We start from the raw sequence: 21071 nt of genomic DNA on the forward strand, positions 1-21071 counted from the left end.
CAAAATTGACCAACACATATTCCTTTACATACCCACGTTTATTCAAACCACCCTCCCCTCTACACTAAACTATGTCCAGGATATGCAGGATCGGGGTGCATGCTCACCATGGGGCTATTACTGGGGTTACTGGCTGTTCGTGCTGCTTCTCCGCTGCTTTCCGTGAGGGTCGTGCTTGTCCCCTGAGTTTCTTCCTTCCGTTTCTTGCGTTCCTTGCAGGTTTTCTTGCAGTATTTCTTCTCGAGTTGCGTGCCGGTTCCTCTCTCTTGCACTTCGCTTCTTCTTGCCTGTCTTTTCTTCCTCCTGCATCCGTTTGACTTGAGTTTGAAACCCAAAAGTCGTGGCCAGTTATACTATTCTGACCCGTCCTATCTCCCGCCAGATCTTGGGATCTCTTTGTTTAAAAGATATGTATGAGTTTTCTCTCTGATCTGCGCTTATGTCCGGGGGTACCGGGGATGGCCAGATGGTGTTAATTGGTATTTCGTTGCGAGGTGATGGGTTTAACTGGTTTCCCATCACCTACCAGGTAGTTTTCTATGGGCTATTGTGCCCCCTTAATGAGATTAACTGTGTAGGTCGGCTTGGGGCATTGTGAGTATGCTGATGTCAGCGCCCCAGTGTCTGGACTTCGACCTGGTTTCGCAGGTTTCTGCATGGCCAATACCCATCCATTGTTCTGGCCGTGGCTTTGCAGAAATCTAGAGACTGGGCTGTAAGGTTTTTGCTCTTGTGGCTGGTCACGAGGTCCTGCGGCCATTTTAGGACCCACAGATTGTGACATCCCTTGGTAAACTGACCGCAGCCTTTCTCCGCTATCAGCCCCAGTCTCCCGTTTAAAATGTCCAAACTGCAGCTCTTTGGTTGGGTGTTGCTTTCAGAATGAGGGAAAACTTCTCAAATCTTACACAGATGGGATATAGTGTAGCAAAGTGATGCGTTTTGGTAGTTGGAATAATAGCATAGATTATTTTCTAAATGGGGAGACAATCCAGAAATCGGAGGTGCAAAGGAACTTGGGAGTGCGAGTACAGGATTCCCGAAAGGTTAATCTGCAAGTCGAATCGGTAGTAAAGGGCTTGTAAACAAAAACAGGGATGTGATTTTGAGGCTCTATAAGGTGCTGGACGGACTGCATTTGGAATAGTGTGAGCAATTTTGGACGCCATATCAGAGGAAGGATATGCTGGCTCTGGAGCGGGTCCAGAGGAGGTTTACAAGAATGATCCCAGGAATGTGTAGCTTTTGACAGCACTGGCCTATACTCGCTGGAGTTTAGAAGAATGAGTGGGGACTTCATTGCAACGTACAGAATAGTGAAAGGCTTGGATAGTGTGGATGTGGAGAGGATGTTTCCATTAGTGGGAGAGTCTAGAACTAGAGATCTTAGCCCTAGAATTAAAGGGCGCTCTTTTCGGAACGAGATGAGGAGGATTTTCTTTAATCAGTGGGTGGTGAATCTGTAGAATTATTTGCCATGGAAGACTGCGGAGGCCAAGTCAGTGGAAATATTCTAGGCAGAGATAGATAGACTATTAATTAGTACAGGTGTCAGAGATTATGGGGAGAAGGTAGGATAAGGGGTTAGGAGAGACAGATCAGCCATGATTGAATGGTGGAGTAGACCTGATGGGCCGAAAGGCCTAATTCTGCTCCTATCACATGATCTTATGACCACTGTGATTAGTTGAATCACTAATGGTGATGACTCATTTCCCAGGAGAGAGATAGAACAGCTGGTTGAATGGTGTCACAAAAACAACCTCTTGCTGAATATCAATAAGAGCAAGGAACTGATCATTGAATTCAGAAAGTGGAAGTCGGGAAAGCACGTGCTGGTTCTTATTGGTGGATTGGTGGCGGAGAGAATTAGCAGCTTCAAATCTTTGGGCATTAAAATATCAGATAACTTGTCCTGGGACATAAATCCAACCATGAAGAAGGCGCACCAGCACCTCTACTTTCTTAGAAGTTCAAAGAGATTTGGTATGTCTCTGAATACACTCACAGATGGTCGGAGGTATCCTGACTAGTTGCATCATAGCCTCAAATGGTCATTCCAATGCGCAAGGAACGCAAGAGGCTGTAATGAGTGATGAACTCAGTCAGGTCCATCATGGGCACAGCCTTCTCTCCATCAAAAGCATCTCGCTAGGTGCTGTCTCAACATCTGTCATCAAGGAACCCTATGCCCTCATCTCACTGATAACATTGGGCAGGAAGTACAGAACGCTGAAGTCCACACCGCCAGAGTCATAAACATTGTTTTTCTATAACAATCAGAGTCTTGAACTAATTAAAGGGCCTGTCCGACTTAGGCAATTTTAAGGCGACTGCCGGCAACTAGGCTGTCGCCGACAGTTCGCCGGGGTGTTGCAGGCATGATCATGAGGAGTCTTCTAAGAATTGTAGTGGATCTCAGCGCGTCGCTGAGAAATCAACCGGAGTGAAATTTCTCAGCGACATCTGGCTTGTCGCCAGGTATCGTTGCTTATTGCGGGCACTGTCGCATGCTGTCCCCAGGTTTGCTAGGTTCTCTTAGATGTATTTAGAAGCACATAATATTAAAATAAGTAAAGTCATTTCAAAATACCATAAAACACTTGTGTTTAACCAATTTATTTACCGTCAGGACATTTGACAGGTAGATTGGAGGCGACAGTTTGACAGTCAGGTAAGCGTGGGAATTTTCGCAATGTTTATGGCCATCAGCCATTACATTTAAAGTAGGCTTCCAACCAAGATATGCAACCCAGAAACCAGATATGCATCTGGTACATTTTCAAAGAATGCCCACACACTTTTCTCAAAAATCCATTTGACCACTTTTAAAATTAAATTTCTTAATACTGCTATTAGTAAACTGGAAGTCAATCCAGTTTATGCTTTGTTACCATGAAGCATGGCTTTCAAGTAACCCGGGCAAGATGTTATATTTCAAAACTCTCAGGTACTTACCGACTTGTCAGTGATTTCAGCAAAAATTAGGATGCCAGAGAAGCATTGACAGCGTGGGAATTTTCGTGATGTTTCCGAAGACGGTGTAATCTTGACCTGACTCGGCATTGTCGTGGTCATTGTCGTCGGGTAAAAGAAAATTTCGGCGATCTGCTACGACTTTGACAGTCGCCGGCAGTCGCCTAAAAAATCGCATAAGTGGGACGGGCCCATTACACAACCCTAAACTTACCTTGACAATGGGTCACCTCTTTCATTACTATGGACTTTTTTTTCTAATTATGTTTTTGTACTAACGTATTGCCTTTATGCAGTTTTCTTTCTTTAAGAATTTTATGTGGAATTTATTTTTGTGTGTCTGTTTGAATCTGTGTGCCTGTTGCTGCTGCAAGCAAGAATTTTCATTGAGGTTGGACAGACTTGGATTGTTTTCTTTGGAATACCAGAGGTTGAGACGAGACCTGATAGAAGTACATAAAAATATGAGGAAGTATCAAAGACAAGGGGGCATAGCTTTAAGGTGAGAGGAGCAAAGTTTAAAGCAGATGTGCAGAGTATGTTTTTTACACAGAGGGTGATATTTTTCTGGATAGTGCTGCCAGGTATGGTGGTGGAGTCAGATATGATAATGGTGTTTAAGAAGCTTTGGGGTGGGAACATGGATGTGCTGGTAATGAAGGATTATACTGTGGAACATAGAACATTACAGCACAGGAATTGGGTCAACTGCTACCCTGATGATACCAAAGGCAGTCACTCTCATCCTTCTTTAGAGTATAGAGCAATTATTTCACCAAGGCTGCCTCAAGATATTGGAACACCTAATTTAGTAACACCTTGAGTTACACACTCATCGGGATTGTTGTTATTCAATAATACACATAACCACTGCTCCCCCCAAGGCAATCAGGGATGGGCAATACACAATGCCCTTATTAAATCACCCCCATGTCACGAATATGCAATAAAGATCACAGCAAAACCTACAATGATACGGACACTCCAAAATTTCAACAACCCTGAATATATTCATCCCTGAGTTTACCACTCCCTAAATGTGGCAACACAAGATACAACATAAGGTCATAAAGAATAGGGGTAGAATTAGGCCATTCGGCCCATAAAGTCTACTCCGCCATTCAATAATGGCTGATCTATCTCTCCCTCGTAACCCCATTCTTCTGCCTTCTCCCCATAACCTCTGACACCTGTACTAATCAAGAATCTATCTATCTCTAACATAGAACAGCACAGTAATAGGCCCTTCGGCCCACAAGGTTTGTGCCGAACATAGTGCACTGCAATATTATTCACAAAATGCTGGAGTAACTCAGCAGGTCAGGCAGCATCTCAGTCTGAAGAAGGGTCTCGACCCGAAACGTCACCCATTCCTTCTCTCCTGAGATGCTACCTGACCTCCTGAGTTACTCCAGCATTACTACAATATTACACCACTTAGCTTTCATGAACACGTTGTTACATTTATCGGTGTAGTTTTCACTAATGATTAATCTGTGAGCTTCATTTGAACAAAACATATTGTTGCTCATTGAAGTTTACAGGTTAAACAGTGGACACATAGTAATGACAATAAACTAATCAGAATCTTTCATAGAACATTTCAAAGGATTCCATTTTTTTTAAACTGTCCGTCATTGCCTATTCTCTATCTTTGATAGTTTTCCGTTGTACTGCTGATGTCAATTTGCCGTGTTCAGCTTGGTTCTCATTGCAGTTAATCACCTTACATGCGTCATGCTCCTTTCTTTTTTTCATCAACTTCCCTATCTCTGTTGGAACCTTGGGAATTCTGGCTTTTGTTTCCTTACTTTTCCCCCTTTTGGAAAATGCTGAGGCCATCCAATTTTCATTTACAGCTTTGTCCCCCAATATTTTGTTCTGTTTTATTCTCGCACACTCTTTTCTTGTCCAACTGATATCAGGATTACTCCAATTTGGAAGGTAAAATTTAGATTTCTCCTTGCCCCTCTCTATTATCAATTTGAACATTGTTCCCTAAGGGCTCTGTCCAACAAGCCCAATGTGTGCTCCAGAACAAGATCCAGCAATGTCTCTTTTTTGTTGTTTTGTTGAGAGCTGTTCATCTGAACACATTTCAGGGAGACCTACTTTCTTCATTTTTAACATTAAATTGTGCCAATCAGTAGGTCACTCAAGATAGTATCAATAATATAATATCAATTAATTTAATCAGTCCCCTGCTCGACCTTCTCCATATCCATGATTGTGGAGTCAGAAGCAGCTCCAATGTCATCTTTAAATATAAATGTCAATTTGGCTTCATGTTCCTGGGCATGCATATCTCTGAAGCTCTGTCCTACACCCTGCAAAGAAAGATCTTCAAAGCCTCTTCTTCCTTAGAACATTGAAGGTACGATACATCAATGAATACTCTATTGAACATTTACAGGTATACAGTGGAGAGCACAATGACTGGTTACGTCATGGAGTGGTTCAGCAACTCGAACACGCAGGAATAAAGGATATTGATGAGAGTGGTAGACACTGCCTCGTCCATCACAGATACTGACTGCCCCAACATCGAAGAGATCTGTAGAAGGTGCTGACTCAGGACGACAGCCAATATCATCAAAGTCTCACACCTCCCAGGCCATGCTAATTTTGATTCTACTATCTGGAAGAAGGTATGGGAGCCTGAAAACCGTGACCACCAGGTCCAAGAATAGCTTCTTACCAGCAACCATCAGTAACAACATTAACCTCGACAATTATAAACTTCTATGGACTGTGTTTTTGATTGCACTAAGATTTTTTTCACTATTATTATTTATTCATTTATTGAATATTTTGATTATTTTTTTCTCTGTGCAGTGCTTAATATGCTGTTAAGCTGTTGCAACTTCGAATTTCATTCATTGTCAGTGCATATGAAAATGAAACACTCTTTACTCTTGACTATAAGGCAAGATTGATATCTCACACGGAACATTATTGGATTCTTTCAACATTTATGTAATATCTTTATGTTTTATTCCTTCTTGCCCCCAATTTGGTATGTTTTGCTCAATTTTACATAGATTCTTCATCATGGCATGAATCTCAGTTGGTACCTTCTAAAATCGCCTCTCAGGAGTATTTTGGTGCTCTTTCATTCATGATAGCCAATTTCAAATTCAAGTTTATTGTCATATACACAAGTACAGTGAAGTTTCGGTAGATAGAACATAAGACACTATGGTACAAGAACTGGCTTGTCAGCACACAATATCTGTGCTGAACATGATGCCGAGATAAACTAATCTCATGTGCCTCTGCATGTTATATATTGTTTCCAATCTTACATGGCATGTTATGTGTTGAGTATGATGCATGAGTTTGAGCCAAGATTAGAATAAGAGCCATTTTTCCCTCATCAAAAGTTCAGGGTATGATGGATCTTTTTCCATTTGCCTGATTTAGCTGTGCTCAAGAATATTTTCCGCTTGCTGGTACAAGTTCATTTCAAGCAATTTGCCATCACAGAGGACAAAACAGACTGGTTGATTAGCACTTGCAATCCATTCACCATCAGTGCACTTCAGATGCACGAAAGTATGTTTTCCCAACAGAATGCCAATAATTATTTGAGAGTATCTGAAACCCCATGACCTTTGCCACAGAGAAGAAGAAAGTTGGGAATCCCATGATTCCTTTCCCATCATCTCAAAGGATGCTTCTAAATCAAACTATCCTTTAAAACATATAGTTACTTCTCTGATACTTGACTAAAGTACTCTAGCATCCATCTTACAAGCATTGTTGGGGTACTTTCAGCAAAAGCAAAATCTCAATTTTACCATAGTTCCCATTGCCAGAGCTGATTCAAAATTTTATGTTATCAACATTCGAAGCCACATAAATAAAACCAATCAAGAGCTAAAGCATTAAAATAATTTATCAATCAACTTTGTTCATACACCTTCATTGCCATTGTCTAACCATGCAGTGCTCCCAGCTACTTTTTGTGTACTGCTGCCTTGCTGTGGAAGTAGCTCTGGGCATATGTAGATCTAGGTGGCCCATTTTGTGGCTACACTCTGTGGTAGCAGCCTGATCTGGCTGGTTAAGAAACCACAACAGGAGCACTGATGTAGACGTTTGGTTCTATCATGAAAGCAGTTATTTTGTGAGGAGAATGGACAATTCATGCATCACAGTATCACTGTCACTAGACAAGACAGCCATGGGTATCTTACTGAGGAAAGATTACACGAGTTCTGCAATACCTTAAAATTCCTTTTGAACATTACTGTATCTGGAAACAGTAGTCCATTTATGGTGCAATGTAAACGGAAACTTTCACCCATCAGAAAGGTGGGATAATTGACAGTGCTTGCAGAGAACGTGTGATCAGAGTATATGTGTTTTCTTTCATCTGTTATCTGGGGATCACTAGCAAGACCAGCGATTAGAATACATCCCTAGTTATCTTTGGGAAGGTGATAGTCATTCACTTTCTTGAAATCTTGCATTCCATCTGGTGAAGTTTAAGAGTGCTGTCCAGGTACTAGACCCAGTGAAGTTGAACAGGCATGTGAATTTTCCACATTCCCGTGGATTTCCGCATTTTTAAAATCCATTTTCCACGCAATTTGCATGATTTCCGCGAGAAATCGGATCGAAAAAAAGAAAGAAAAAAAACAAAACAATGTATAGACTTGAAATGAACACTAGGTGTGCCGCTAGAGGTCGCTAGGGGTTCCGCCAAAAATCCCCCTCGCCCTGGAAGTCTCCCTGAAAATGTGGCACCTAGGTTGGACAAGGCAGCCAATCTCGACCTCATCAGGACTTCCATGGTCAATTTATCAATTCGGCTGCTAGAGATCGCTAGAGGTTCCGTGAGAAATTCCCCGGTGCCCTAGAAGTCTACCCGAAAATGTGGCACATAGGCTGGGCAAGGCAGCCAATCTCGACCTCATCGGGACTTCCATGGCCGATCAGTGGGTTGAATTTGCAACCTGCAGCCGGGGCTCTGGAACTCCAGCCCAGCTGGAGCCAGCACATCTATCCCCATAGCTGACGTCCTGCTGGATAAACCAGCAAAGCTCTGGAACCAAGAGTGTCAGAAAATCAGTGATGGAACTGCAATGAGTAAATATTAAATTCATGTGCAAGATTATATAACTAAATAAATTAAGACAGGGTTAAAATATAAAACACAGCAGAAAAGTAGACAGGGTTAAAATATAAAACACAGCAGAAAAGCCAATTACCACCTTTTTGGGCAGATTCTCAATTAATGTGTGAATTTACTTCAAAATGTTATTAGTGTACAGCGACATATTCACATTATTTTGTAATGTCTGTTTTTACTCTGAAATGAAATGAAGAGGCTTGAAACTGGTAATTTTATGTGTAAATGTTCAAAAATGTTCCAATTTTTTGACCCCTGTTGCAAGCACTCGGCTCTTTTCCTCTTTTTTTTACCTCACACACATGCCAATGGTTGAAGGAATAGTGATATTTTAACGTTAAGATAATGTGTGACTTGGAAGGGATTCTTTACTAATGATATTCCCAAGCATCCTCAGCCTTCATCCTTCTTGCAAGTAGAGATGAAAATCAAAACAAAATTGAACATTTAAAAAATCTGAAATAGAGAAGCACTACGCAAGTCAGGCAACATCAATGGCGAGAGAAACAGTGTTTTGAATCAAAAACTATAATGTTTTATTCTTAGTGTTTTTAATGTTTTATGTTTTATTCTTAATTGTTTACTCTATGTCATGTTGTTACTTGTGAGCAAAGCACCAAGGCAAATTCCTTGTCTGCATACATACTTGGTTAATAAAATTTATTCAATTCAATTCAATTCAATCTATTTTTTAATTCCACAGATAGCTTCCAACATTTTCTGACGATTCTAATTTGTGCAGTAGGAGGCAATGAGGCAGATTAACACTTTTAAAATTGTATTACTTTAGTTCATCCTTTTAATTGTTTCCATTTTATTTAATTTATTTGAAAATATATACTTTGTAATGATTTATTTCAAATGACATTGCTTTAAACATTTCTACATACCATAAACATTTGGAATGCTTGACAGATCCAATCGAGCTTTGACTTTTTTTAATTTTACCACCTGATGTTGAGTTACTGCTGAAATTACACCATTTGCCGAGAGTGAGGAGAGTAAGTGTGAATGGCTCTCTGCAATCAGCCGTTAAATGTGGGCGAGCAAGGACCACAGGTGACAGCTACTTTTAACACAGTCCAGCCCAAAATTTCTGAAAAGAATATCTACAGCTTAAGAGAGTGGGAAGAAAGATGGTAGACTGTTACCCTTTTTTTGAGGAGAATAGAAAAGGTGAGCATTGTGAAATTTTCCATAACTATTAGATACCTAGATACATGGAAAATAGGTGCAGGAGTAGGCCATTCGGCCCTTCGAGCCGGCACCACCATTCAATGTGATCATGGCTGATCATCCACAATCAGTACCCCATTCCTGCTTTCTCCCCATATCCCTTGATTCCGCTAGCCCTAAGAGCTCTATCTAACTCTCTTTTGAATGCATCCAGCGAATCGGTCTCCACTGCCTTCTGAGGTAGAGAATTCCACAAATTCACAACTCTCTGGGTGTTTGTTCTCAGAAAACTATGAATGCACAGTTAGGAAAAACACTGAGCAAAGAGGAGAAAACATTTTTCCCCTCCTTATTTAAGGAAAGAATGGAGCAGAACACACATGTTCACTGTTTTTTTCCTGGATTAAGGGATTGTCTTGGAAGAGCTGTTTAACAGAATTAACTCATCGAAGGCTAAGAGATGATTTCACTGAACATGTCCATACAGGTTTTTGAAAATGTTGGCATATTGACATGATTTGGATGATTCCTTTGGTCATCCCTTGGAAGTCTAGAACAAGAGGGCATAATGTCATATAAAGAGGAGCTGATGGAGAGAGCTAGGTGACCATTTAAGATTCAATGGAGTGTCAATTTGTTCTCTTAGTGAATTATGAAACATTGGAATTTTTGACTCCAGGGTAGCTGTTAATATATTCAAATTTGAGATTTTTAGATTATAGGGGATCAGCATTATCATTCAGGAAAATAGCGTTGAGACCATGATTTTACAGAATGGTGGAGTGGGCTCGGGTGCTGTCTGATATCTTTCTCACCTTATTTCACAGGTCTTATGCTCTTTAATTTCTCTTCTGTTACCATTTTCAACCTTTGTTATTACCCTTCTCCATTTTGAATTCTTCTCCAACTTTATAAATAGCTTAATCTGGGTAACTTCATCATTTATCTCCTGCTTTTCTTTGTTACTTCCAAGATCCTTTCATATTCCTCTCAGATTTACTTTTCTAATTCCCTCATACCTGCTCTTCTGAGATGACTTCTACCAAGATGACATGGAAATTGTGGGAAATATGGGGCATTTATATTGGCAACTTATACAGGTCGAACCATCTTCGTGATTTTAGAGTCATAGAATCATATCGCACAGAAACAATCCCTTCAGCACAAGTTGCCCTGTCTAAGCTAGTCCTATTTGCCCATATTTGTCCCACATTTCTCTAAACTTTTCCTATCCATGTACTTGTCTATTTTCTCATTTAAATATTGTTAGTGATTCTGCCTCAACTATGTCCTCTGGCAGCTCAATCCATAACCATCTTCTGGGTTAAAAAGTTGCCCTTCAGGTTCTTATCAAATCTTTCCCTTATCATCTTAAAGCAATGACCTCTAGTTCTTGATTCCCCTACCCTGGGAAAAAAAGGCACTATATATATTCACCCTATCTATGTCCCTATAATTTAGAAATCTATGATTTTAGACCCCCCTAAATTTCAGCCTGACCAACCTTTCCCTATAACTGAAACGTTTGAATTTTGCTTACTCCACTCTGCAGTCTTTCCAGCTTACTGGAATCTTTCCTCTCGCAAGGTGACCAAAATTGCATGTGATATTCTTTGAGTGCGGCCTCACCAATATTTGAATTGTAACTGGTACAATCTCTTGACTAAACTGTTCGCGTCAAGCCTCCATTCTCTCCAATACCACCACAAGCGTCACACATCATGTGTAGTTCACCACACCCCATGATTCAGCTGCAAATATTTTATATTAGAAATAAATTTATTGCATTACACCCTTTCACGCTATGTATTACAACCGCACCTGCCTTCTACAAAGAGATTTTTGGGGCTGGGTTTTTTTTCCTCGAGCGTTGGAGACTCAAGGCTAACTTGATAGAAGTATATACGATTATGAGAGACATAGATCTTTTTCCCATAGTAGGGGTATCAAAACCAAGAGATAAAGTTTTTAGGTATGAGCAACGAGATTTAAAGGGACATGTGGGGTCAGCTTTTCACTCAGAGAATAGTTGATATCTGGAATGTGCAGCCAGAGGAGATGGTGAATTGAGATGCAACTACTATGATTTAGAGACATTTGGACAGATTCTTAAATAGACAGGGCATGGAGGATGCAAAGAACTGCAGATGCTAGAATCTTGAGTGAAATGACGAGACCAAACATAAACTAGGCGACCATATCGCCCATCACTTGCGCTTAGTCTGCCAAGGCCTGCTGGATCTCCGGTTACTAACCATTTTAACTCCCGTTCCCATTCCCATACTGACCTTTCTGTTCTGTGTTTCATCCATTGCCAGAGTGAGACCAGAATGAATTTGTCCAGCTCCCACATCTTTTCCAATTTTCTCCACCCTACGTCAATCAATCTGAAGAAGAGTACTGACCCAAAATATTGCGTATCCTTTATCTCCACAGATGCTGTCTGACCTTCATCAATGGGGCGGTGGTCGAGAGAGTCAGCCACCTCAAGTTATTGGGAGTGCACTTATCAACACTCATCCTCTACGATCCACCTGCACTTAAGGACCCTCAAACCATTTTTAATTCTTCATTCTCACTTTGAAATCGCTCAATGGGCCTGTCCCTTCTTTCTCACTTCGTTCAGCCCATCCAGCAATGGTAGCATTTAGCTTTGCTGAATTCAAACCTTTCAAGCAAAGCCTTTGTCTCCCTCAAATCTTTCTCAAAGTCCATCTTACATATTAGGATTCAAAGTATTATATATTTATACATTCAATGAGTTTATAAGTACAATTGTCTTTGCTGAATTCCTCTCCCAGCTGTAATGTGCAAAATTAAGAATTCAGAAGTTTGCCTTCAGGAAAGGTTGACAACATATCATCATTTCTCAGTCTTGAGTGTTTGAAGTCCTGATTGACTTTATAAAATAACCAAGAAATAACGATTTCCTCATTCCTATATAATGGGACTATTCGAAACATAGGTATAAAACACTTGTGAAACAGTACACCGAGCAATCAGCAGGATTGACCACTGCCAGATTGTTATCTGATTCACTTGCAAACTAATGCCATGAAGTTTTACATGTTTGTAAATACATTTGCTTTATTTCTTTTGAAAGGTGAGATTTTTACTATGTATTATGTTTTGTAATTAAAGTAATGTAGCAGGTAGGCATTGTTATATTTATATATTTAGCCATTCTCTGATGTATGTATTTGATGAAAAAAATAAGTATTTTAAGAACAGATATAATTTTAAAGAAGTTAACTGAATTTAAGCAGATTATTAATTTACTTGTAATTTTGAGTTATTTTTTGTATAATTTCTGACAGCATAAATGACCATAGGGATTCAAAGTTGGAACTCTATTGACTGGAACTTTTTACATGCAATATTTCAAGGTGATAGCTAAAATTACAGCATTGCCACAGAGAATGAAATATAATATAAGAAGATAACTGCAGATGCTGGTACAAATCGAAGGTTTTTATTCACAAAATGCTGGAGTAACTCAGCAGGTCAGTCAGCATCCCGGGAGAGAAGGAATGGGTGAAGAAGGGTCTCGACCCGAAACGTCACCCATTCCTTCTCTCCCGAGATGCTGCCTGACCTGCTGAGTTACTCCAGCATTTTGTGAATGAAATATAATGTTGCTTGAACATATTTTGGAGAACATAGTGAAATTTCACTTTATATTTCACATTACTATTGAGTGTACAACTTCAGATGTTAACCTTAAGTAAACAAATCTACAGACTAGCTAACATTTGTTTCAGTTTTCATCATTAACTCAAAATTGCTTGATGCAAAAAAGGTTAAAGGGATATGAATTCTTGATCTATGCTAGTACTAGAGTTTCAATTTTTTCATTTTTTTGGGTCACTGTTGTTGTTTCAAATTTATTCTTTTTTAACCTACAAAATTAGTTTAAAAATGTAATAACATAACACATATAACATATAACAACTACAGCATGGAAACAGGCCTGTCCGGCCCTACCAGTCCACGCCGACCATTCTCCCTGACCTAGTCTCATCTACCTGCACTCAGACCATAACCCTCCAATCCCCTCCTATCCATATACCTATCCAATTTACTCTTAAATAATAAAATCGAGCCAGCCTCCACCACTTCCACCGGAAGCCCATTCCATAGAGCCACAACCCTCTGAGTAAAGAAGTTCCCCCTCATGTTACCCCTAAACCTTTGTCCCTCAATTCTGAAGCTATGTCCCCTTGTTGGAATCTTCCCCACTCTCAAAGGGAAAAGCCTACCCACGTCAACTCTGTCCGTCCCTCTCATAATTTTAAAAACCTCTATCAAGTCCCCCCTCACTCAACCTTCTACGCTCCAAAGAATAAAGACCCAACCTGTTCAACCTCTCTCTGTAGCCTAAGTGCTGAAACCCAGGCAACATTCTAGTAAATCTCCTCTGTACCCTCTCCATTTTGTCGACATCCTTCCTATAATTTGGCGACCAGAACTGCACACCATACTCCAGATTCGGCCTCACCAATGCCCTGTACAATTTCAACATTACATCCCAACTTCTATACTCGATGCTCTGATTTATAAAGGCAAGCATACCAAACGCCTTCTTCACCACCCTATCCACATGAGATTCCACCTTCAGGGAACAATGCACAGTTATTCCCAGATCCCTCTGTTCCACTGCATTCCTCAATTCCCTACCATTTACCCTGTACGTCCTATTTTGATTTGTCCTACCAAAATGCAGCACCTCACACTTATCAGCATTAAACTCCATCTGCCATCTTTCAGCCCACCCTTCCAAAAGGCCCAAGTCTCTCTGTAGACTTTGAAAATCTACCTCACTATCAACTACTCCACCTATCTTAGTATCATCTGCATATTTACTAATCCAATTTGCCACGCCATCATCCAGATCATTAATGTAAATGACAAACAACAGTGGACCCAACACAGATCCTTGGGGCACTCCACTAGACACTGGCCTCCAACCTGACATACAATTGTCAACCGTTACCCTCTGGTATCTCCCATTCAGCCATTGTTGAATCCATCTTGCAACCTCACTATTAATACCCAACGATTTAACCTTCTTAATCAACCTTCCATGTGGAACCTTGTCAAATGCCTTACTGAAGTCCATATAGACAACATCCACAGCCTTGCCCTTATCAATTTCCCTGGTAACCTCTTCAAAAAATTCAAGAAGATTAGTCAAACATGACCTTCCAGGCACAAATCCATGTTGACTGTTTCTAATCAGGCCTTGATTATCCAAATAATTATATATATTGTCCCTAAGTATCTTTTCCATTAATTTTCCCACCACAGACGTCAAACTAATAGGTCTATAATTGCTAGGTTTACTTTTAGAACCTTTTTTAAACAAAGGCACAACATGCGCAATGCGCCAATCTTCCGGCACCATCCCTGTTTCTAATGACGTTTGAAATATTTCCGTCATAGCCCCTGCTATTTCTGCACTAACTTCCCTCAATGTCCTAGGGAATATCCTATCAGGACCTGGAGACTTATCCACTTTTATATTCTTCAAAAGTGTCCGTACCTCCTCTTCTTTAATCATCCTAATTTCCATCACTACTCTACTTGTTTCGCTTACCTCACATAATTCAATATCCTTCTCCTCGGTCAATAAGATCCATTGATTTGACATATAATAAAGTCCCTCATCATTCTGTCTCATACAGATGATTAAGATGCATGAGATTAAGATGCACTGTGATCAGTAGTTCTGTGCTGGTATCTCTGTTGTTTGTGATATATATAAATGACTAGGATATAAATATAGATAGGTTGGTGGGTAAGTTTGCAAATTACACTAAAATTGAGGAATGCTGTCAAAGTATTGTGGGATATAGATTACTTACAGAAACAAACAGAAATATTGCAGCTGGAGTTGTATTATCATATGCACCAAAAGTGAACAATGAAATTCTTACTTACAGAGCACAACAGATTTGTAAAAACACAGTTCTCAATAGATAACATAATAAACAAAAAAAAAATAAAAAAATTAAAAACCCAATATGGTGTCAAAACAAAACAAAGCCCGATGGCCCAAGTGCAACCAAGACCATTTGTGGTTCGAAGTTTAGATGGAGTTCATCGTATTCAATAATCTGATGCTTGTTGGGAAGAAGAAGAAAAATGCCGACAAGAAGAAAATATCCCCGTTGAGAGAAAGGCTCCAATTATTACTTGGAGTCTTTTAAGTGCAGTAATTGGATGGTAGTGCTTTTAGGAAGCTAGCAATAAGTGTAAATCCCAATGTTAAAGGTTTCACATGCTTCTCTCTAAAATTTAAATAAATTAAATCATTTTCATGTGAGCTCTCTGATGCAGCAGTGAGTAGCAAATTAGGAGAAAAAACAGATTAGTTGTACTTACTAGGATGGCAATTACTCCAAAGATGTACAGGTATGTAGGTTAATTGGCTGGGTAAATGTAAAAATTGTCCCTAGTGGGTGTAGGATAGTGTTAATGTACGGGGATCACTGGGCGGCACGGACTTGGAGGGCCGAAAAGGCCTGTTTCCGGCTGTAGATATATGATATGATATGATAATAGGTCCTTGATCTACAAAGTGAGACTAGTCCAGGCATGAGGGCATGAATTATTCATTTCCCAAAGATTTTCATTAATCATAGTGATGACAGCCTTGGAAAATTTGCTAAGCAAAGAGCTCCAGGTAAAATTTTGTATCTCTGAACACTAAATGAGAGTAGGCTCTTTGCAGATGGGCTGTTTTTGCTCCTGCCCTAAATTCCCAACTCATCTTACTTGTCCTTTCATGGCCTTAACGATGTGTCCAGTAATGAACACTGTCAGAGACTTCACCACCAATCCAACTAGATTGGGTATCCCAGCAGCTAAATGCACAAAAAACATTCTCTATTATTAACTTAGAAAGGATTGAACAGCCTGCAGTTTGTTCAGAAGCAACATAGTCAAGTTCCCATGTCGGCATAGAGACCTTTGGAATGACAGTGTTCAACAACACTAATAAATGGCAAGTATGCCATTTGAAAGTTGGATCAGAAAAGTATTAGAGAGCATCCTTTCAGAGTTGAGGGTGTCTAGTTTGTACTCCATGTAGCATCGAGAAGACTTGCTGCAAAATTTATAGATGATAAAAAGAACGGCTACTGTTTGGTAGTGGTCAGCAGAATGAATATTTTGGGTGTTATTTTGGGTACTAAACAGATAGGTTGCTTTGTCTTGGAATGTGCCTTTTGATGGAAAAGTGGAAAATATTCCTTCAATCTCCCTACTTCTACCTTGTAGATAGCAGATTGCGGATAGCTTGCAATGTTAAGGAGAAAATCACACCGCAGAATACCCAGCTTCTGATGTGTTCCTTAACAACAGTATCGATGTGGCTGCCCTCGATTAGTTTCTAGTCAATGGCAACTACCAGGATGTTAATGATGGGGGATTCAGCATTCAAAAATTATTTGAACATCAAAGCTTTATGATTTGATTCTGTCATGTTGAAGATAATCATTGTCAGGCACTTTTGTGGTGCATATATTACACTACAAATGTTCTTGGACTCTCCTTTCATTAGTTCAACAGAAAATGTTGGTTGAAAACTTCCTGGGACATCATTGGTATGTTTAGTGTGAGATTGAGATCTACCTGATGCATTAACTTACAACTTGATGTTTAGAATGCTCTCATAACTCTGTCACCAATTTATTGTGCAATCAACTTTCAAATTGGCATCAATCAGCTATCATTCCCAATTTTAAACATTACATTACAAAACAAGCAACAGTCTGTCTGTCCTTTCTTCTGTTTTTGTTAATTTAAGTATGTTTTTGTGTTCCTTGGTTTGTTTTATGTGGGGGATGGGGGGGAGTTGGGGGAAACTTTTTTTCAATCTCATACCTCGACGGAGATGCGATTTTTTTCCATATCGTATCTCCGTCCCCACTGCAGCCTAACATTGAGGAGTTGGTGGCCTTTCCTGGTGATCGGCCCGGCACTTCATGCTTCAACATCTCGGAGCTGCGAATCCTTTGCCGGGGATCGACTGTGCAGAGCTCCAATCGCGGGGCCTGTAGACTTTAACATCATGAAGCCCATGGTCTTTGGTAAGAAGAGGCCGACTCGGGAGCTCCATTTCGCGGAGAGAGTTTCAACCACCCCAACGCAGGAGTTTGATCATCCCGACGCGAGGGCTTCAGACCATCGGCTGCGGAGGCATTGATCGGGGGCCCTGACTGCCAGATGGTTCAACAGCCCCGACCGTGGGAGAACAAAGTGGAAGATCTTTGAACTTTATTACCTTCCATCACAGTGAGGAATGTGGAATCCGCTGTGGTGGATGTTTATGTTAAAAAAAAAATTTTTGTGGCTGTGTGTCTTGTTGCTTTTCACTGAGTATGGCTGTAAGGTAACTCAAATTTCACTGTACTTTAATTGGTACATGTGACAATAAATTGATCTTGAAATCTTGACTCTTGAAATTTGTTAGATTATAGGTAGTTTATCAGAATTATGTGTTTTTTATAAAGTCTGTCAGAGATTCAGAAGGCACGAGTTAATACCATGGGGATATGTTTTTTGTGTTTCTCAATGAGCGTGTTTTGGTGATATAGACTTTCTCTTTTTTAAAGTTAATTTTTAGAGTCCTTTGTAATGTATTTTTATGCATTGGCTCTTGAATATCAAAATCTATATAGAATTATACAAAATTATCAATAATTATCTTATTCAGTCATAAATAAACAATAGGCTTTAGATATCTTAGATCATTTGAGTAAAATTGATTTTTGTTTAATACAGATAATGCCTTTGCCAGTGAAATAAATGGGGGTACGTTGTCACAGAACAGCCATGGTAAGTTAATATTTATAATACTGAAATAACCATGACATCATATAGGTTAATGTTACATCAGCATTTCGTATTTGGGTTTAGCAATTATGGTAGTTACCTCGCAATACTCCAGTGTGCAGGGGCCATCTTCTCTTCATAGGAAAGATTTTTGATTCTTTATCTCAGTGTAGTCCTCTGACTAATGTTACCAATTTCAGTGCTTTCTTCTATCCCATGCATTGCTTTTCTCTTGTCTCGTGCAATAGCATTCCATCAAACATCTGGCTATTGAAAACAGTAAACTAATTCCACCTTACTGGATGGATAAAATTTCCAAAACCCATCTAACTCAGCTTCTTCCTAAGATCTGCACCATCACAGTAAAGATTTAGCATGTTAAACAACCAATTAAGATGACACTGTGCATGAGTCAGAGAAAATAATAATTTAAAGACTTTGCCTCTTCTGCAGTCAAGTCAACCAATCCAACATAAATTCTTCAGTTTTGATGAAAAAGTAACTTGTAGCATTGTGTTTACATAAAACTAGAGATGTTTTTAAAATAAAATTCCATATTATAATGATATGTGAAGGTTCTGTTTATCTTTAAAATAAAAGAGCTTGATCAATGTTGTAGCCACAATTAGATATGGAATTACTATAACTAAGTTGAGTGTGGAATGAAAAGAAATAATATTTGTATTTAGAAAGAAAACCCTTTTTACTCCCATGTTTTCTGTGAACTGTGTCAAATGCAAGCATTTTTTTCTGCTTGATTTGAATGGGTCACATCTCATACAAACCTTAAGATTTGCACAAGATAACTTATTCTTTTCATTTCAAATATATAAATACACAATTATGTTAGGTCAATGCATTTCAAAACAATACAGGATTTATTATGTAAGCATATTCAGGCAACTAAATAACGACCGGTTGATTTTTTCCATTTCTTTAGATACTTGCAGCACATGGGGACAAGGAGCGATCAGGACCTACACCAATGCATTTTATTATTTTAGATCAAATTGTAACTACATTCTGAGTCGCCATTGCCAAGGTGACACAGAAGATTTCAATTTGGAGATTCGGCGTGACCCGAGTGGCAAATTGGAGCATATTTTCATAAACATTGAAGGTGCTTTCATCGTTGTGGCAAATGATACGATCAAGGTTAAAAACAATGTGTAAGTACTGCAGGATCAATTTTGATACTATTTAATTTTGAAATTGTGAGCAGAATAATTAATTGAAAGCAGAATGACTAGCAATTGCTAATTATCTAACTGGATGGGAAATTGCCTGGACCTGATGATGCCCTACATTCCAGCCATCCATCCACCCTATGGCATCCACCCTATACTGCATCTGGTCTCTGCCCTTGAACATGCTCGGAATTTCTATGTCCCTACCATGACTAAAATATTTCAAACAGTTCTGATGATGTCGGCTCCTATTTCACTTAACACAGCTGAATAGTACAGAAAGGAAATTATTTTGAGAAGTTTTACTGAAGCCTTTGAATAAAGAATAAACAAATGTACAAATGTGGAAATAATTCTGTATAAATATCAACGATATAATAATAATAATAATAATAATAATAATGCATTACATTTATATAGCGCTTTTCTAAACACTCAAAGACGCTCAAAGATATCACTATTTATTAAATATTCTATCATCGGGTGGCGCCGTACATGGCAGCCTTGCCAAAAGCCTGTCTCGTCTTTTTCTTCTTTTGCTGTTTTGGTCTGTGTTTACTTGTATGTTTTTAGTGTACTTTTAGTTTTTGTATTATGTGGGGGTTGGGGGAAACCTTTTTTTATCACTTTCCTCGACGGAGATGCAACTTGTTCAACGTATCTCTGTCTGCACTGCGGCTTTAATACCGTGGAATTATTTTAAATAATTCCAGTGCCAAAAAAAAGATCTTTGATGTATGTCAACATTTTAAATGTCAATTGCTTTTTCGATCATTATTGCTTTTCCTCTGTAGAATAACAATGCCATATATTGACAAATTGATCAGTATTCATCGATATGGAGTAGATGTACGCTTTATAAACAGGAAACAAACTATATCTATCATCTGGAATTACAATGATGCACTGTCGGTAAGAAAGTTTGAAGAGCATTTATTTTATTCTATATAAAAAATCAGTTCATAGATTTTAAATAATTTTAAGATTGTTGAAACCTCCTCTATGTATGTCATTTTCATACAGTGTTGAAAGAGAGCATTCTGTTGAATTTAAATTAAAAATTACTTTGAGAGAAAGGGTCTAATTTCCACATAATTATATACCTATTTCATGTGATGGAATATATTTTCGTATTTTTTAATTCCAGTCTTTCATTTTTAGATAACCGTGGATGTTCAATACCATGGGAAACTATGTGGCCTTTGTGGACTTAATGATGAAAATATCCCAACAACATATGGTAAAAACTAAATATATGCTATTTATATCACTATTTATAACTGAACCATTTAAAAAAACTTTCCCTTGATCTTTAAAATTTCATGAATAGATCATTTCTGAAATTGATAATTGGATCATTCTTTTTGGTGTAGATTTGGCGTTTACGCTTCAGGCCAACATGGATACAAGTGGTACCTGTACGACTGTGTTCCCAGAAGAAACTAGTTGCGACACAACTGATGTAAGTTGCATGAATAGGCAGGAATATTTAAGAAATCAGTTTACCAGAAAACAAGTTTGAAAGGCCTAATTTTTGTTTAATTCCTGTTCCAGTGCACATATTCTCACTCGAAGAATTGCTATTAAAATCTGTAATTCTACAACCTCAAAACAAGTTAATGTAACAAACATATTAAAACTACAAATCATTTCCTTCTGCTTATCATTAATGACCAGTGAGAGTTGAATCCCTCGACAGGTCTTGATGGATCCCAGATCCCTTCCATTGAGTTTTATCGATGTTTGTAAACCTAGCT

General features: G+C 39.0%; 1 protein-coding gene across 1 annotated transcript in view; it reads left to right on the plus strand.

Moving 5' to 3' along the window:
* Window positions 1–12343: 12343 nt before the first annotated feature.
* The window catches only part of LOC144604949 (mucin-6-like), a 69546-nt gene continuing 60818 nt past the window's right edge, over window positions 12344–21071 (plus strand). The window contains exons 1-6 of the mRNA XM_078419871.1: window positions 12344–12408; window positions 18093–18130; window positions 19068–19296; window positions 20109–20226; window positions 20476–20554; window positions 20688–20776. Coding sequence (XP_078275997.1) covers window positions 12344–12408; window positions 18093–18130; window positions 19068–19296; window positions 20109–20226; window positions 20476–20554; window positions 20688–20776 — 618 coding nt within the window. The remainder of the gene's footprint in view (window positions 12409–18092; window positions 18131–19067; window positions 19297–20108; window positions 20227–20475; window positions 20555–20687; window positions 20777–21071) is intronic.

The sequence above is a fragment of the Rhinoraja longicauda genome, chromosome 23 (assembly GCF_053455715.1).
Source record: "Rhinoraja longicauda isolate Sanriku21f chromosome 23, sRhiLon1.1, whole genome shotgun sequence".
Lineage (NCBI taxonomy): Eukaryota > Metazoa > Chordata > Chondrichthyes > Rajiformes > Arhynchobatidae > Rhinoraja > Rhinoraja longicauda.